Source organism: Zophobas morio, unplaced genomic scaffold (genome assembly GCF_036711695.1).
Source record: "Zophobas morio isolate AGI-343-1 ecotype UQ-CSIRO unplaced genomic scaffold, CSIRO_AGI_Zmor_V1 ptg000314l, whole genome shotgun sequence".
In the NCBI taxonomy this organism is placed as follows: domain Eukaryota; kingdom Metazoa; phylum Arthropoda; class Insecta; order Coleoptera; family Tenebrionidae; genus Zophobas; species Zophobas morio.
In genome coordinates, this window is record NW_026972418.1 from 125,564 (window position 1) to 144,096 (window position 18,533).

Consider the following 18,533-nt stretch of genomic DNA (forward strand, 5'->3'; position numbering starts at 1 on the left):
AATTTAACCACTTTATTAATTACTTTTGATATTTCATTTTTCTGTAACGCTCGAGCTCACGGCGGGCTGTCTCGACTTCCTTCTCGCGTTGAAGTATTTTGATTTGCAGGCTCTGCAAAAAAAACCCCCCAATGTTATTTGAAAAAAGAAAATAATTTTCCAGCGTAAAGTGGTTGATTACCATTTCCAGGCCCAGTTTGTCCTTAATGGCGCCAGTGTCCATCAGCGGAGCAGCCTCGCCTGCCATGGATTCCTGAGCAGATTTCACGAGGGCATTCGTAGCCTTCACTACCGCCGCTCCCGCGTTATCAAGATTGTGCATCTCCTTACTGCCGCACTCGGCCCGCGCTCGGCATGCATGCAGTAATCTCTGCGTTGAAGCGCTTACAGCCTTGGCCGCAGCGATCATCCGCAGGTCAGAATCAGGAACGCCTGGTGACCGCGGATTGACCTCGAGTAGTAAGACACGTAGGGGCTAAAAAAGGCAACCTTGGACGCACGAGTTGGCGGCATCGCAGAGCATTGAGGTTGCCACTCCCACTTCCTTGGCGGCAGAGACAAGACCTTCTGACCACGCGGCATCCTCGTGGTAGCGCGCTTCGCCAATTTTAGTGGCCAAGCGACCTTTCTTCTTCAGTTCTGCTTGGGCAGACTGAGCAGCTGACTGTTTAGCAAATGGCGTCATTACAAAAGGCCCGGTGTAATCTAGAGAACTGCAACGATAAGTGATGACGCTGCGGCAGTGATTTGCTGGGCGGCGTTCACGATCAGGTCCTCAAACTTCATCTCCTGAGTGAACGTGATGGTTTCCTTTGGCCTCATAGCCGCCTGCATGGAATAAAAAGATCAGAGGTTCGGGCACTCCAGACGGGCACAAGCCAGTCCACCAGCTTCTTAGCAGCTTCCTCAATCATAATGGCGGCCACCGTAAGCTCCTTCTCTGCTATCGCTTGGGGATCGTTCGGGTCTACAAAGTCGGCGCCCTTCAACCCCCGCGCAGCAGCAGTCAAAGCCGCTACCGCCTCAGCAATACTCTGTGAGTGACCTGCAAGGGATTTCTAGTAACAATGAGGAACGTTAAACGCCGTTGCCGCCCCACGAGAAGAGGAGTTTGCCTTGCTTTCCTCCGTTGGGGCATGCAGATGCTTGAGGGCACCGGTTTCGAGCATATCCAGCACAGCCTTCGCGACCAGTTTCGAGCTGTTAATAGCAATCTCTGTGTCGTTGGGGTCAAGGTCTTCGGTAACGCTGGCGCCCTTCGTGTGGCGGAGAAGGTCTATTACGGCCTTCCGCGTATTATTGGCTGACTCTGTGGTCTGCGAAGCGATAAGACGGTACAAAACGCTAAAGGAAAAAAGATATGTCTAGAACAAACCTGTTGCTGGTTTTGAGAAAGAACGGCAGATATCAAAGAGGCAGTGACTTGTATTACTTCGCTGGAAGTACTTAAAATCTTTTCTGAAGGCCATGTGTACTATTTGCCACCATGAAATGGCAGATGACAGGGGAAAAAATTAAACCAGGAGGCGAAGGAGCGGGCGGTTTATAAGCGTCGATGTTTTCTAGTTCAAGCTTCAAGGCATTGCGGGCGGCTTCAGAGGCTCGAATGCCACGAGCCAGCTCGTCTTGTAGGGACTTGGACGTGTTTCCTAATGGCAACCACAGCAGGATCGAAGTGGATTTAAAAAAATATAAAAAAAACCCGCACCAAAGGAGATTATAGCATCCTTAAAGCCCTTCTGATAGTACTCTGTAAGCTTTTTTACTTCCGGGCTATTCTCTATTCTTCCTGCAGAGACACGATAAAAAAAGGCCGGAGAGAGACACAGTCGTGTAGAGCCTACCAACGGCACTAGCAGTTATTCTCAAAGTCTCGCGAAGGGCAACCACGAGGTCTTTGGCAGCGTTGATTAGCAGCACTTGCGAACTGCTATCGTTAGCGAGCGCTACAATTAAAAGAGGTTGACGTCGGCTTGCAGGAAAATTATTTAAAAAAAAAAACCGGCCGCGTTTTCCTTAACGGCTTTAACAAGAAGCCCGCTTTCCTTTACTGTATCGTTCACGTTGCTGACAATAACCTCTTGGGTGGCGTCAAGAGAATGCACCAATGTCTACGCCGGGGTCACGAGTCAAATTAGCCGGAAGGCCAATAAGACGGGGAACAAAAACCTTGACGGAATTGGCTACTTTCATCATCTCGTTGACAAGTTTTTTTGCATCGCAAGTTTTATTAGCTTCTCCAAAGGAACTATAAAAAAAGTGAATTCAATGATCCAATGAGCACGTGCTTGGGGGCGAGAATAGTAACCCCGCAGAAGCAAAGATCGAGGTTGTAGCAAGGTCGTTGATTAGATAATCGTAGCTATTAACAGCATTGTGGCAGGCATGGACCCCTGTAGTAAAAAGGAAAGTATAGCGTCTATGGGTACGCTCCACCGAGTGAGCGTGGGACCTTTGGCGCTGTGGTGGAGGGCATTCTTAACAGTCGTGATTTCAGTTAAAGACGACCGCACGGACTGCATGAGCGCTGCAGAGGAATAGCAGAAGGGAAATATGGAAAGAAGAACAGGGCGAAGGGGCGGCAACTACCTTTCTTAGCATCGTAGTCGCCAGGATTCTGCTGGAAATTCTTGGCAGCTTGCAGCGTGTTAATCAGAGTGGCGCCCAATGAGGTAAGGCCCGCCTGGCATACTCTCACATGAGGAATAAATACGGCTAGTAATGAGCAAAAACAACTCTGAGCTCCGTTCGGGCCTCCTCACTATCGGCCTTGGCAATGGCCGTCCGCCCCGCCAGACACATGGCTGCATTGAACAAATAAATGAGACCAGCAGAACCCCAGAGCAAAACAAAACACGAAGGGGACCATTAAAACTATCGACAATCTTCAGATCCTGAATGGTAGAAAGCAACCTATCACCAGAGACCTGAGACAGCATTGGCAGGTTTTCGTTCAGAGTACTGACTGTCGATTGGATCGCGTCAAGGCTGGCCATGAATGGCGTGTCGGGGTCCTCAGGTGGGACGGATAGTGATGTGAGCGCCCGTTCAAATTGGGAAACAATAGTCGTAAGAGCGCCGGACTCTCCTACCGCGCCCACAAGACCACGGGTTAAATCTTGGGCGTCTAAGTTGAATTCGTTGAGGGCGACATCGAGCTCGTGGTGGGCTTCATCGCGCTCGCAGCTGTACACCTGCTGACAATTACGTGGTACAAAGCAAGAGTAGTCAGCACAAGTTGAACCTTTGCAGAGCTCTGCACTAATTTTCTGGCACTCTCAGTTAACTTTTTAGTGCGTACGATCAACGTTTTCTTCGTCTCCCGGTCGCTAATTTTAGAAGCAGCGCCGAGACACGAAGCAGTGAGCGGCAGAAAATTGTTGGCAAAGTCTTCATTAAAAAACCAGTCACTACTACAACAGCAGCGCTGCAAAAGTGTACAGGACGCCTACTTATTACGGCCTTTCCAAGATTCTGCTGCTGGCTTAAAGAGGAGAGGCGGATCTCCTCTGCGGCCGCCTCGATCTCCTGAGCCGAGGACAGCATGTTTTCCTGGAAACCTTCAACCGTGTTATCGCCGCGTGTAGGGAGAATATTGGACGCTTCCACGATGACCAAAGCGCCGTCGAGGTCGATTTCGCTCTCCTGGAGGACAGCAACCGCCGCTGCGCACTCCTTCAGACCTACACGTAATGCGCATGAGAGGACCAATGGAAATTGAGAGAAGAATAAACGACCTGGCGCGTTGTCACTAAGACCTCTTATGAGGTTGCTGCAGGCAGAGTTGAGGTTTGAGGCCAGCTGCATGAAAAGATTGCCCTCGTGTACATCTCCAGGATTGGCGGCTAGTGTCTTGGCGGATAGAAGCGCGCTCGACGTTGCGTTGATGAGCGACTTCATAACTTGAGAAACTTGCTGCTGTTTCTCAATGGACTCGGAAGGGAGAACAGCCGCCACGGCAGCAAACTGGGGAGAGCCGGACAAATCGCTGAGGTCTCTGATGCTTGCTATAAATGTGGGTTTGATATGCTTCATATAATTTTATCATAAGAGAATGACTGCACCCAAAAGTTGGTCACAGGCTTCATGGCACGCTTTTCTAGCGGCGGGGTCGGCCGGATAGGAGGCGTAGGTTTTGATCTTCGAAAAAAGCTCATTGTCTTTCACGGCAGACGCAATGGCCTTCCGCGCGCTGATAAAGCCTTGGCCAATAAACGAGTTGCCGTCGTGTAAGCAAGCAGTCAATAAGAAAAAGCACGTACTCTCTTTGACGGCCGCGCTTTGTGCGCTGGCAGCAGCGGTGTTGCACAACGAGCAAAGGTCCTGCGAGGCCGTCTTGAGCTCGGTGGCAGCTGCAAACATAACGCCTAAATAGTTAACAAATAAAAACCAGCGAAGCCTCTGCGGAGTCCACAAAGTAACCACGTACTGGGTTGATTGGTGTTCATCAGCGAATCAACAGCAGCAGTGGCGCTGTTCAGATAATCGGCGACTTTGGTAGCATCAATAATACCCACTTTGGCAGGAGTGGAGTTTGGGTCAGCCACGCCTGTAGGCACAAGTCAATCAGATAGGGATAAATGAAGTTATCAGGGGCGGTACAGAAGGAGACCAATCAAATAGACGGCTTGCGAGGCGGCTTGAATAGCCTCACTCAGTAGTTCAGCGGTGATAGTGGCACTGCTGCTTATGGCATCCACGTTGCCCGCCTTAGAAGCCTTAGTGATTTCTGCCATGCAACCGGACACCCCTGCAAAATAGAGCCAATCAAGTAACAGTAGCTGGAAACGAAACGGAGAAGTAGTGACCTTGAGCATTCGCCCTTACGATGTTCAAGCACTCAAAAAAAGTTCGATCGCTCTGCGGAAAATCACCGCTGCCAATCAAATTGACGAGCCCAGCCACTTGTCTGGCGCTAGCATCGCACTCGCGCACTCCGGGAGCTACAGACAGAATGAGACGCTCGAGTCACTACAAAAGGGGGCAAGACACCCAACCGGAGTTGGAGCACGTGTCCGATAACTTGCCGATGCAGATCTGGAAGTCACGTGTAGCCTCGGCCAGACTGGCCTTAGCCTCTGCGTTGTGTGGCTCAGTCGAGAGTATCTGGAGAGCGTTCAACATCTTCATAGAGCAGTGGCAGAGATCCTTTGTCCCCGTCCACATGGGTATAACGTCATTAGCTAACAAAGCACGTGGAAGACCTTCGAAAGTGCAATGAGCTCCGCCTGTCCGTCTTTCGGAGTCACTTTCATGAGAAGATCGACGGCAGTCATTGCTTCTTTGAACGCCTCGTCAAAATTCCGTGTTGCCTCTGCCAATTGGCTCGAGGTACCTGAGAAGAAATAAGCCAATCAGCAAGAAGCAGAGGGAGCAGTGAGACGCCACCTCTCGACGCAACAGCCAATTGAGCGATAGCATCTAGACAGGCGGAGGAGATCCTGCCGCAATGATTGGCAACTTTAGTTCGCTCGATAGGATCAACGGGGGTCGCGAGTTCCACAACCGCTTTATAAGGGCGCGAAAACTAAGTAACTATTAAAAGAAGCAGACGGGTCAGACACGAAACCTTTATTATAAAGCCTCTGATTGGCCGTGCGTATATTCAAGAGGGCGTCTTCGATATTGCGTTGTCCCGGCAGATGCTAGTGGCTTATTAGCGTCAAAAACATCCACCAATAGCAGCCTGCGTAATACGTGCACAAGGGTCTGCAGCGAGTCTTTGGCTGTTTTGGCAAGTTCCTGCAAGCTTTTTTGCTTCTCTTCGTGACCCGGGTCCGCTGGGAAGGAGAAACGTCAGTGGATTTCTTTAAACCTCCTTAAACCAATAGCAAATACAGACCCGTCAGGGCTTTTGAGGCCTCCACGAGGTGCCAGGACGAATTCAAGACGGCCAGAGAAGCCTCTAGCAACTCCACTTGTCTCTGCTCACCTGTAGGGAAGTAAGTCATTGGATGGAACTTAGAAATGGCGGGCAGGTCATTGAAATTACTAAGCGCTGCAATGCCTTGAACAGATTGGACCATAAGAGTAGAGGACTGTGCAATGTCACGTGCCGAAGAACTATTAGAGATCAGTGTCCACGAGCGCATTCTAAAGAGCACGCGGAAACTACCTGACGTAATTTTCATTTCCCTTCAGGGCGGAACCGCAGAGCTGCGCCATGGAGGACCCCAATGATTTCACTATGGACCCCACTTCCGCTGAGCTGTGCGTCACGTGTTATTAAGTGTACGGAGGAGCATAAAAGCAGAAGACCATGTGTCGACGTCGTCTTGGCCCGGTAGGGGACGCAGGGAGTCGTTGTCCAGAGCGCCTGCACGAAATATTAGCTAAAAGTGAGCCCAAGCCTCGCTAGAAAGTTCATACTCTTCATAGCGGCAACTTTCAGTTCGAGTTCCTTCAAATCGAGCACTGCCGTGTCGAGCTCCAATCGACTGCAAGACTCACCTGCCGCCTCCACCGCCTGCTTTAGCTCTTTGAGCGCCATGGCGGACGCTCTGAATAGAAAAAATACACTCAAGAGTTGAAGGTAACCCAAAAGCATGCGTTAAGCGGTACCGCGAGAAGTTGTCCATTTGCTTGGCCACCGCTTTGTCACCCACCGATGTCGATGCCACTTTGGTAGTGGCCACAAACTTGGCACCAGGCTCAAGGAGGTTCTTTGATTCGTTGATGAAAGTCAATTGACGCTGCGGGTTGTGGGGGTCGTCCGAGTAAGACTTGATAACGGGGGCAAAAAGGCTGATGGCCTCCCGCATGGCATGTGAGTGTTCCGCCATCTGTTTCTTACTGGCATTATTTCTATTGGACGATTGAGCGTTATTGGCGGCGGACACCAACTGTGTTAAGACCTGCGACATATGCATGCATAGTGAACGATCAACATTACCAGTACATGTAACCACGCGGTACCATTGTAGCCTTCTTCACCGCCACTTCCAGCTCTTTAAGGCACTTGCGCTTGTGCGCTTCCATAAGCATGACAACGGCCACGTCGTTTACTTCTTTTTGCGAGACCGGCTCGTGAATGGCTGGAGACAAATATAAGTGATTCACCGAAATACATGCAAAAACACCCAAAACCCTACACTCTGCAGCCTTTTTCATCTGCTGGACAAGCTGGATCAGGCCTTCTCTAGAAGGGTCGTCAGCAAACGCTAGTCATACGCCGGGTAAGGCTAAGTCAGCGCAGAGATAAGCGTAGAGGGCGACCTTGGTCGGTGGAGAGCACGCGGAGGAGATCTTCGATTTTGGACTCCAAAGCCTTCGAGGCGGACGGATCGTTGATGTCCATAATTTCGAGCTGTAATACTCCCTTAGAAGATTTATTTCCAGCGGTGTGACAGTTACCAACGCACTTTATTCTTTACTTCCTTCACCAAGTTTTCGAGTTCAACCTCTTTGTTAGCGTCGATGCCAACGCCAGCATTCTTGGAGCGGCTAACGACGGCGGCTATAGCAAGTTTTACTTTCTGGGCCTCCTTTTCGATAGCCTCATTTGCCTAAGACCACCGGATTTGGGTCTGTCACTGCCCGGCGCTTGCATGGAAGAGCAAAGAAAGAGACAACCTTCTCGTCCAGCACGCTTGTGGCACACAGCGCCACCAGTGACGACACTGTGCCAATCTGGATGCAGAGATAAAAGGGAAAGGCCCCTGGGGAAGAGAAAATCAGTATCAGACCTGCAGCTGAGCGCAGGAATAGAGCGCCTCCTGGCACTGTAGGTTGTTGATAGTGGGAGCCAGCACCGACGTGGCCTTCCCAAAGCTGACCGCCGCGGCTGTCATCTGGTCCGCCTCCATACGAATGGCCTGAAAAAAAGTCAAAGCACTCTTCGAACAGCATGTCAAACCCGGAAGAGAAAGACCTGCTGAGCCTCGCCGTTCTCCACCATGACAGCGCCGGCAATCACTGCCTTGAACAAGCCCTTGGAGGCCTCCACCACCACGCGGGCCAGGTCTTGAAGGGCTTTGACAGTTTGCTCATCGACCTCTACCTCCTTGGGCAAATGAGAGAGGAGCTCGACAACAGCGTGATGCGCCTGATCGGCTTTGTTCGAGGCGGCGGTAGAGTTTCAAGGCTGGTACAAGAAAAAAAAAAAGTTACCCGTTTTATAAAAATCCACCGAAGGGATGCCCGTCTGCTCCTGCTCGCAAAACTGGAAAAGTTTCTGAGCCACTTCAGTGAGATCGCGGGTGGCCTAGAAGGAAGCCAGGGATGAGCTACAAGCCGTAGGCAGCAACGCCTGTATCGTACACTGAGGAGGGCCTCTGAGTCGTTCACATCATCGGTGAGCGCAGCTAGGCGCCTCACATCCTTTGATAGGTTCACCAGACTGCCACTCATAGCGACTACAGAAGACCCCTTTCCTAGCGTGGCTTGTGTATTCTGCTTGCCTACCCGTATTGGCTTTTTAGCGCAAGAAAGAGAGGGGTCGTTGATGAATAGAGTGAGAGTCAACCTGATTGCAACATGAGTATGTTGGCCGTATTGGCCGAGAGCGCTGCAATCTGTGAAGCCACGTTGGCTGCTTTAATGTCCTGATTTTTTTTCTTCCACTGCAGCGCTGCTGGATCATCAGCTAAAAAAAAAGCCAACACCGTCAGCGAAGCGAGCAAAAGCAAAAAGTAAAAAAGGAGCTAACCGAGCATAGGAAGGTCTTCAGGAGAATTCAGCTCGGCTTGAATAGAGTTGATGGAGGCAATTCCGGATTGCACAATACCAGTAAGCTTTCGCGAGGAGTCGAACTGTTCCTGTTCGGCCTCGGACATCTGGCCGTACGGAGCATAACCATAGGCAGGAGTAAGCGCAGAGGAGGATGCAACTGGTCGCATGGGCACATATTGAGCCAATGAAACGTCATGGCAGTGCCAAGAGTTAAAATAATACCAGCACCCCCAGGCAACGCGAGGCGCTTGATAGTACTGCTCGAGGCAACTCCTTGAAGCTGAGGATACTGGAACCCCCTCTGCATTTGGCGGGCTCCCTGCGGTACTTTTTGCAGGTAAGACGGTGTCTGACCTGGCGGGGTGGACATGTGCAGCGGGAATGGGTTAAGGGCTAGATAAGGGCGAGGGCAGTTAGTGACCTTCTACCGACTCGATGCTGGTGAAGCTAACAGCCGTGTCTTCGGGCAAGGCATAGGTCTCCTCGAACTTTTTGCCCACGTGGAATTGGACGTACCCGTAAAGCAACTGCGAGATAGACTCTCTAAGGGACGACTGTGCGGTGAGATGGCCACCCTGCCAGCGCCCGCGAGGAAAGTGCCATACCCTTCGGTGGTCTGCACGGTGTAACGTGGCCGGTCGTCGCCAAAATCCAGCGTGAAATGGTTCGGGCCAGAAGCCCAACGTAGAACCTGCGGAAGTTTCCACGTGACTAAAATGCGCTTAGTTTCCTGGTCCGCTTTCATTATGCTGTCACGGTTGACTCCTAGTAAAACTGGAACAAGTTTTTGTTTTCCCTGCAGGTCGGGAGAAGGAGCATCGCGTAGAGCAACAAATATAATAATAACTACTTTCATGTATTCCTTAACCAAAAAGAATGTCGTTCCGTAAGTTTTTAGTGCTCTGCAGAGCTGTACATAACGATACTTCGCATTGTGGGCCGTAAGCGGGATATTTTTGCGATGCTCATTAAAAATCTTTTTTTCAACGGACTTGTCTTTGGCGTACTCTTGCGGGAGAAACTTTTCCAGGTCCAAAAATCCTGGCTATAAAAAATTAATTAGAGTAAAATTTTGCTCAATAGCAAGATTATTTATATAAACCTTATGAATCTCTGGCTGATGAGGCCCACACTCTACCTGGACTTGCAAGCCTTTTGACAAAAATGAAATCAATTAATGCTAAACTGTATAATAAATAAAGACTTTAACAACGCTGACCAGCAAACTGAATGGCTTCTTCCAGGGAGCATGGATGCTTCCCGCTAAGTATGTCGTCCCTCGCTTGGACATAAATCAGATTAATTAATACTAGGTTGCTAGGATCGAGCTGTTGATCGTGGAAGTAGTATTTCTTTCTAAGAACAACTTTATCATTGGGGTCAACGCCTGAAGCAAGTAAAAATAAGATGTAAAAGTAATTCTACAAAGTGAACTAAAGCTTCTGCCTTGCTCGCGCAGAGTTTTTTGTGGGTCAAGCCAGTTTATCTCATTTTCGGCTTGAATTTTTTTGGCCAACTTTTCTAGTCGAGCCTCTTCTCGTTCTTTTTCCTTTTTTTCTTTTTTAGATTTTTCATAAATTCCTAAAACAAAAAAATTAATAAGCCACTTTGAGCAACAACTAAAGCCAACCCTGAAATTCATCCGTGCACTTAGACATTTGCTCAACCGTAAATCCAAACTCTGAAGGATTTGTTAGGCCTACTTTCTCGCAAACAGTTCTTAATATTTGAACAACTTTTTCAGATTCATCTATCAAAATAACTTTCTCTGATTCGTCCATCAGCCTTACTCGTAGCATACGCGTCTTTTTCTTAAACTCGAGCACATCCTATATAAAAAGTATATTCATTTATATATTTATAGATTCTATAATTCACTGTATTAACAAACTGACTTACTCCACTTTTAAGGTCGTACGACCCAAGTGTACGACCTTCATTAAGCCAAACACTTAAGGAATCGTTTTCTGGGCATAATCTAAAGAGTCCGTGATCCCTCCCAGCCTCTATATTTGCTAAGCCTTTTTTAATATGATTGATGGCATCATAGACCACCATATTATTGTCAAACTTCATAAAGTTAATTGTTAATTAGCAGTCAAAGTTAGTAATCAAAATAAAAGTTACTGCAACCTTTAGGGTTCTTGTCACTGTAGTGATTTCCTCGGAATCAAGTTCGAGCTTCCGCTCTTTAACAACAATTTTTAAAGGAAGAACCATAGTAGTAATAGTATTTCGTATAATTTAAATATTTAAAGAAGCCGGTTACTCTAGCAAAACCTGAAATAATAAGCAAAAGTATTTCGGTGGTTAAGGAAAGATAAATATGCCTTCTAATTGGATAAGTAAAAGATAAAAACGTGATTCGTTGTATGCTAGACATTTTCAACCAAATTAGATTTAAAACTTTGTGGAAAGGCCAAATCAAGTAACCCCTTTGAAACGAAACTGTTGATTATGTATGAAAGGGTATATGCCATGTTACTCAATTTGTAGGGGAAAAAAGGGCTTTTTCTTTAACTATTCATATACTCACAGCCTAATATATATTTTTGTAAAAGATAATTTATTTGCTTCTTCGTCACTACTCAGACGCTAAGCATACCCTATTTTGAGGACTTTCTAATTTTTAGTTGAAAGTTAAAAGATGGAAGTGAAAATAGAAATATATATTGCCCGAGCAATAAACAAAAGTTGATTATAGGCCTATTATTTAAAAAAAGATGATTTGAAAATCAAAATTAATTTTATTAAAGCTTTATTAAATATTATTTTTGCATCTAAATATTGTGCTCCTCTCAAATTTACAAATAAAATCATTAATTTAAGTAGAAGTTTTTGTAAAAAAAAAATTTCATTAAAAAGACAGGCTTGCGCGAAATTTCATTACATGGCAAACAGTAACCTCTGTCTTTTAGTAGGAAGTCTCATCCGCTCCTCTATTAATGGTATCTTAGATACCCGAAAATGGTAATATAACTTTTTAATGCACCCAAAAGTGACAATGGTTAATCATTAAAAACAGTTCAATTATCTGCTCATTTAGTGGCCCCTCTGGTTTTTACCCGTCTATGCACGTGGTTTCCTTTTCATATTATATTTAACCCATACAGTAACATCGGGGGGACTCACAGATCTGGAAATTATTTTGTTTTCTAATTTTTAAATCAGCTAGAAGTTTAAGTTTAGTGTATCCCAATATCTCAGTAAACAATGTGTTCAAAATTTTACGGTATTTTTTAATTAATATGAAAGTAAAAAATTTAAAACTCAAGAAGTCTGAGAGACCTACTGCCACTACTGTCTATATATGAGAATGCGGCTGCCGTAGAGTTAATCAAAGCTTATACATATATATCGCTTTTCTCCTTTTACTTGGGACCCCGCTAGCCTTTATCTTAGTTGTTGCTATTCATAATATTGACATGTATATAAAAGGTAACTAATGTTTTCAATTTGAAGCAAGAGCAAATGTATAGTGGGAATGAGTCTTAATAATATTTTCATTAAGGCCTTAAAAATTCAAATATATATTTTAGTTCTTTAGTTTTTTTGATTTGACAGACTAAAAGAGTTACATTAGTATATGACAAGAAGGTAAACATATTATAGGTAAGTCGAAGAAGTAAAGCAAAAATGTTAGTCTACGACAATTTTAACATTAGAGCACTGATAACACACTCCAGTCTACAAAAAAATAAGTTTATGCATGTGTTCACAGTCGCTATGTAAAGAGATTTTTGATTTATACTTTGTTAATTAAATATAATTAATATTTTTTTAAGCTGATAATCAAAGTTTGTATAGTTCTCCTAACGGTTTTATGCGATAAACTAATAGTATACTTTTCTTTTTTTTTTATGACGTAGAAACAAGTTTATTATAAATAGTTTCCAAGTTTTCAACTGTACTTGAAGAGCTTATATGCAATATGTTTTTTCTTTCTCATTGTTGTAAGAAAATTTTTTTAATGTTTTAAGATCCATGAGTAGTTTTATTTCCGTGAGGGTAGCGAGTAGTTGGTTAGTGCTCCTCAGTATATTTGTGTGGCAAGCAGCGCAATAAATCTGACCCCTTTCAAGAGGAGAAGAAATTAGATTAAGCAGATTTAAGTGCTTTCTAGCACTGACCGTAAAAAATGTTGGTGTTAAAAAAAAATAATACTAGTGATAATTTATTTTTGGGAGGGGAGCAGACTCTCGAATTTAGTGCTTGGGGCCGCCTTTCCTGGTAGTGGTTTTTAGATAATTTTGCACGGACTGGACACTTTCGCTGTTTCAGTCTCTCAAGGCGGTCGTTACACTTTTTAAATTTTTATAAAATAATAAAGTAGCTAGTGCCAAAAATAAGATCTCTATAAAAATCAAATAATTATTACCCTTCGTTATCTACCCTTGGCACTATACTTTTAAACTAGAAAGAGCTTTTTAAAAATTTTACATGTATACTGCACCATAGTGGTTATACTTAAAAGGAGTCCTCCTCTTCATTGACCAACTATATTCATAGCTGACAGTAAAAATTTCCCTTTAAAAAAGATAAGCTTTATATAATGGAATAGCTCTAGAAGGTAGTGTTATTAGGAGAAGAGAAAAGAGAGGGGGGGAAAGGCTTGAAGGTTAACAGGTTATAGTTGATAACTGACAAGTATAAATTAATTTTACAAAGACTTACGTTAATTTATCAATCATATATATTATGCCACAATAGCTCAAATCGTTGAAGCACGAAAGCATTCACAACTAAATGTCAATGATTACAGTGTACATCCTTCCCAAAACAAGTTAGATAATATAAATTGTTTAAGTCTCCAGACTTAGTAAATCTTTAAATTAAATCTTGTGCACTTTTTCTTTAAGAAAAAAAAAGAACAGGATATTTTAAATTCGGCTTTACAAGTACTCATATTGGGGCCTGAAAATAGAAATTGAATCAAAAATATTTACTAAAGATTTTGTACGTACAGTTTTGATAAAATTTTATAACAGATAGCTTGGTGACTTAAACTGAGTTGAGTAGTACACTTAGTAACTATAGATATAGGAAATAAACATATTATAAAGGCTATAACAGGTTTAAATTAAAAAAATTAAATTCTAAATGAAATAGATGTTTTTCAGTAAAGATTAATCTGTTTTTAATGGTAATATGAGAGTTAAAAAACAGTGGAGTAAATATCTAGGCCAAAGTATTGGTTTTTTAACTTTTCATGGCTTCCAAATTTATTATATCATACTAAATTGTATATAAAATATATTAGAAACCAAAGTGGCGCTTATTAAACAAGCTTGGTTAATAACCTAAACTCATTAAGTTAATGTATAATAATTCAAGAATTTACATTCCTTGTAGCAAAACTTAATAGCTTAAATTGTTGTATAAAATCTAAGAGGGCTCACTTAAAAAAAAAAGGTCCAAACTTACCACAGTGCGGTAAACAAAAAGAGGCAAGTTCGGAGGGGCCAGGTTTGTAGCAGTCCAACTAGCAACTTTGCTTTAACTTCGTATTAATAAGAGTTTGAGTTTCTTTTATGTATTATATGAATAGAGAATGTCTTTTTTGCCTCTTTTGCGCCTTCGTTTTCAGCCTAGTAGACCAGTTCATTTTATTCTAAGTTTTTTTTATTTCAGCTATACTCTTTCTTGGTGGTAGGCAGTTAACTTATTTATATTTTAGATTTTATCTTCAGCAAGAATACTTTATAAAAAAATTCCCAACTCAACTACTACTTCTTTGGCAGTACAAGGAAATGCACAGTCGAGAACTGAAGAACAATATAAAGCCTTAGAAAAGTGGAGCAAAACTTATGCTCCAGTTCGCCCTTTACAACCTGGTAGTGGCAATCTACTTTATAATAAAATTGTAGTTTTCTAATTTTAGATTAAATGTATGTATTATCTCCTCTTAGATAGGGAGGCCTGGGTTACTGATTTGCGAGGAAACAATATAGGCATAACTATGCTCCCAGGAAGTGTAATTATATGCTTCATTTTTAATTTTCATTGCACTTAAAACTTTTAGTTGTGTTTCCTACCCAGTTAACCTTCTGTAGTGGCGTACTTTATATAAATTTAGTGTTAGCTTGGCCTCTTTGCAACTTTTTTTATTGCTCGTATTTAATACTTTACCTAAAAGGTATTTTCAGAACCCCCTCGATTATACGTCGTGCAACAAGTTTTAAAATGGCAACTTGCTAATAGAAGAAAGGGGAATGCTTGGACAAAAACGAAAGCGTAATTATATAAAGTGTAGTTTTTTAAAAAATCCCGAGCACTACTGCATCTTGGCGTGCGGCATCTCTAGTGAAGTCAGGGGGACTAATCGAAAGCCCTTTCCTCAGAAAGGAAGGGGAGCGGCCCGACATGGTAGTTTGCGCAATCCGCAGTTTCGTGGAGGTAGGCATCTTTTTTCCCTCCTAAAATTAACGTTGTGTAGGAGTTTGCTTACTCGCATATATGTAGGCGGTGTCGCGCACGGACCGAGAGGAACCAACTGGCACTATACATTATCTAGGAAAGTGCGAGCACTTGGCTACCGAATTGTTCTGAGCGTCAAGATGGGTTTTGTTTACTTAGCCTTTTTTTGAGTTTTTTTTTAACTTCATGGCATAAATTGCTAAAGCACAAGGGAACTTGAGCATCATCGACAAGATCCCTGACTGCGAAGGGAAAACCGGCATGTTCCACTTTCATCTCACGCAGGTGCTCTATATTCCTAAGTTGCTGGTTTTCTGCTTTCTAAATAGTCCGTCGTGACCAAGCGGGGTTGCGGCCCAAAAAGGAGCATCCTTCTCGTAGGAAAAACCGTTACTTCCCTGGCGGAACGGGGCCTCTTCACTCTGCCGTACTGCAAGTTGCTTGCCCTCGAGGGTTGGCCCAACCACGGTTTTCGCTCTATGGAAGTGTCATTCTTGCTTTTTTTACAATAGATTTAAACATGCATGATATACTAAAGTACAAGGAGATTGCAATTGAGCGAGACGCCATAGAATTGCTGGCTAACTATCTTAGTAACGACGGAAAGCGCATAAGAACTTTTTTAAACGATAAAACATAGAGCTTATTTATACTAAGCAAGTCTGTCACCTTTTACAAGCATTAAATACCGTTGTCTTTTTTTTGAAGTTTCTCTCTAACTCTTTCTGCGAGTAGCCCAATGGAGTCGTCCACTTGCTTTAAAAATACTTGCGTGTCCGCTGACAAAAAGCTGCTCTTATTTATTATTTGAGCCGGCTGGGTTGCCGCGTGGGTGCTTGCTGAAATCCAGGTGTAGCCGCTTCTTGGGGAATACTTTTTATTCTGTGCAAGGTTGTCTAAACCCTTCTGGAGAAATGTGGTGATACTCATCTAAATAGAAAACTAAAGGATAAAAACCCTTATAAGGTGGTTAAGGGGTACAAGTAAATTACCAGTCGAGAGGCGGCTACAGAGGCCAAGTCAGGCACACGGTAAATCACCGAATTTTCAATATAGTATAAGGCTTCTGTTATTACTAAGCATAAAATTAAGTTCACTGCCTTCTACGAGAAAAACAAAAAGATTGTGCGTATCAAAGTACATTCGTTCCTCTGCTTACAGTTGTACTGGTATATTACAAAAGCACTGTCACTTCCTGGGCATTGAACAACATCATATTGCACTTTGTCGTCCTCGAACTCAGTAAAGTAACTTCTTAATTCGTCATAAATCACTTCGTTCTTTTTTAAGCTGTAGTCTTTATAATAATGCTTATTAATTTAGCTACTGCTTGAAACTGATAAACTTATTTAATATGAAAAGAAATTAAGTAGTTAAAAAACTATTCTTTGAAAAGCAATTTAAAAAAAAATTCCGAGTTACGCGTAATTAAAAAAAAAGAAAGGGCCTAACAACCACTAAAATAAAAACGTACAACCCACATCGGAGGAAGGAAATGGAATCGTAGTCAAGTTAAAACGAACAGCAATTTCCTCGTTTTTACAATCTTTATCATAAAATTGTGAACCCGAGAAGTATTCCAAAACATTGTAAATATTAAGAGGTTTCTGTAGCACATAAAAAAAATTGCTAAGGAGCTTTAAAGTACATAAGAATTGAAAAATAACCGAGAAAAGTGGATCTACGTAGCACTCTGTTAAAGGCCCCTCATAACTCATTTACTCTTTTTACAAAACTAGAAAAGGCTATGTGCTAGTAGGCCTAATAAATAACTTATTAATACATGGCCAAACAGACCCTAAAAAGTTTAGTTTCGAGTTATATTTTTTAATTGTTAACAAGGTAAAGGTGATGCTCTCTTTATGCTTCAGCCGGCAGTTTGAATGAACTGTTTACTAAATGTGTCATCAAAGAATTTCTTTACCCTCGAGGTTTCAACAATCCATATCTTATTTAGTTTCCAGGTTTTTATTTTTTAAAAGACCGATATAAATAAAGTATAGATAAAAACTAAGAGTATCTGTACAAAAAGCGCGACAAGAATATACCTTACATTGTGTTTATTAGAATAATTGTTAATTTTTGTATTTCTACAATAGACATCTTTACTAAAAATTGAATTAAAAATTTTCACAGAATAACATAAAAAGTTAATGGGCTAAAAGACTTGATAAAAGAACTATATGTTGCTCTTAACTTTTTTCCTGAAGGATAATTTATGTCTGCTGTTGTCTAGAATTTTCTCTCCAGTTATTTAGGTTCTTAAAGAATGCTCGCCCTCTAGGTTTAGGTTTATAACAAACTCTCCTATAGACACATTGATAACACTTTGTTCGGCTTAATAGACCTTAACACTATATTATACTTGCTCTTTTTACAATAAGGCAAAAACTTTTTTTCAGCCCTGGTGACGCCACAAAACAAAAGAACAAAATCTTATTTTATTTATTTTTTTAAATTTTGGCACTGACAGACATACTACGGCCGGTTTTCGTGAAAGACAACCGCTTAATCTGATCCACCTATTCCGTTGGGGTTGGGGCACGAGCGCCCACCAGTGTAGGCTCTTTATAGAGCTATAATAACTGTCCCAAGGGACTGGAAAAGTGGGGGGTATTCGCACAAACTCCTACTCATCTGGCCTAGTGTGCTGGAATACCGCTAAAAACAGTCCCCGGCAGAGGCAGCCTTAGGCACAAGACCCAAGGAGACACCGGCCAGTCAGGTTTCTCTTATTAAAAGGTCTCAAATTCTGCTTAATCTAATTATGTTGCGGTTTACATTGTATGACAGGGGTTTAGTCAGGTAAATTAGATGGTCACTGGAACACGGAGGCAACCAAGTTAATCTTAAGGCCTCCTTTAATACTTGTAGAACTTGTATCGGTAGTTACTTCTTTAATAAACAGCGATTAGAATGAGCTAAAAAGTTTTCTTAATACTCTTTGGCTGCATGTTAAAATAATTGCGGTAGGGTTTCAATACTTAAGTCTCAATAAAGGTTATAGCTTGGAACAACTGATAGAGTAATTAAAGTAGGTTTCAGTATATATTATTGTATAACTTGGAGTGGCCGAAAATGGGCAGGGGAAAATATTACCACGCCACAGAGGCGTAAAAGGGAATTACTTCCGGTAATTTATGCTTTCACGTAAAACCATGGAAGGAATGTTTATTTTTAAGGATGGTGTGTTACTAGTGTTGTCGCTGGTGGTGGCTTTACCGTTATTTTTAATTATCAATATTTTTGTTACTGCTTTTAGTAATAGAGGTATAACTATTAATATTATTACTATGATACTCGCCACTATGGTAAATAGTATTATACTTATTACTACTTTTCTGTTACTATATTTGTTATTGCAGTCACTATTTTTATAATAGTTAATACAATACTATTAGTAGTGATATCATACCTATTATCGATGATGGCAACTTCGACTTTAT

At 42.7% G+C, this 18,533-nt stretch overlaps 3 protein-coding genes across 3 annotated transcripts; 1 reads left to right on the forward strand and 2 right to left on the reverse strand.

The window, feature by feature from the left end:
* Nucleotides 1-14: 14 nt before the first annotated feature.
* On the reverse strand, nt 15-10,912 carry LOC135119906 (talin-like). The gene is made up of 57 exons (XM_064044285.1): nt 10,804-10,912; nt 10,570-10,740; nt 10,301-10,499; nt 10,117-10,251; nt 9,890-10,057; nt 9,773-9,822; nt 9,521-9,715; nt 9,276-9,466; nt 9,092-9,213; nt 8,893-9,024; nt 8,648-8,827; nt 8,465-8,584; nt 8,260-8,399; nt 8,110-8,203; nt 7,871-8,052; nt 7,686-7,814; nt 7,573-7,629; nt 7,362-7,505; nt 7,216-7,306; nt 7,092-7,160; nt 6,916-7,034; nt 6,562-6,854; nt 6,370-6,500; nt 6,259-6,316; nt 6,116-6,208; nt 5,993-6,063; nt 5,843-5,932; nt 5,698-5,780; nt 5,570-5,645; nt 5,389-5,508; nt 5,205-5,335; nt 4,998-5,148; nt 4,809-4,943; nt 4,613-4,750; nt 4,430-4,549; nt 4,263-4,367; nt 4,065-4,202; nt 3,738-4,007; nt 3,453-3,683; nt 3,245-3,390; nt 2,867-3,194; nt 2,737-2,804; nt 2,590-2,683; nt 2,453-2,527; nt 2,309-2,393; nt 2,170-2,248; nt 2,003-2,111; nt 1,845-1,946; nt 1,709-1,789; nt 1,521-1,649; nt 1,376-1,458; nt 1,116-1,316; nt 888-1,058; nt 721-828; nt 490-664; nt 182-432; nt 15-112 (listed from the first exon to the last, which is right to left on the reverse strand). The coding sequence occupies exons 1-57, from the start codon at nt 10,888-10,890 to the stop codon at nt 20-22; spliced, it is 7,587 nt and encodes a 2,528-aa protein (XP_063900355.1). The 5' UTR covers nt 10,891-10,912; the 3' UTR covers nt 15-19.
* A 3,180-nt stretch (nt 10,913-14,092) lies between these two features.
* On the forward strand, nt 14,093-15,761 carry LOC135119907 (large ribosomal subunit protein uL4-like). The gene is made up of 10 exons (XM_064044286.1): nt 14,093-14,136; nt 14,219-14,269; nt 14,348-14,504; nt 14,580-14,644; nt 14,807-14,904; nt 14,975-15,066; nt 15,133-15,231; nt 15,293-15,372; nt 15,432-15,540; nt 15,600-15,761. Exons 2-10 carry the CDS (start codon nt 14,222-14,224, stop codon nt 15,725-15,727), a joined length of 876 nt encoding a protein of 291 aa, XP_063900356.1. The 5' UTR covers nt 14,093-14,136; nt 14,219-14,221; the 3' UTR covers nt 15,728-15,761.
* LOC135119908 (uncharacterized) lies at nt 15,758-16,872 on the reverse strand. The gene is made up of 5 exons (XM_064044287.1): nt 16,755-16,872; nt 16,562-16,694; nt 16,229-16,384; nt 16,080-16,162; nt 15,758-16,017 (listed from the first exon to the last, which is right to left on the reverse strand). The coding sequence occupies exons 1-5, from the start codon at nt 16,803-16,805 to the stop codon at nt 15,769-15,771; spliced, it is 672 nt and encodes a 223-aa protein (XP_063900357.1). The 5' UTR covers nt 16,806-16,872; the 3' UTR covers nt 15,758-15,768.
* Nucleotides 16,873-18,533: the final 1,661 nt, after the last annotated feature.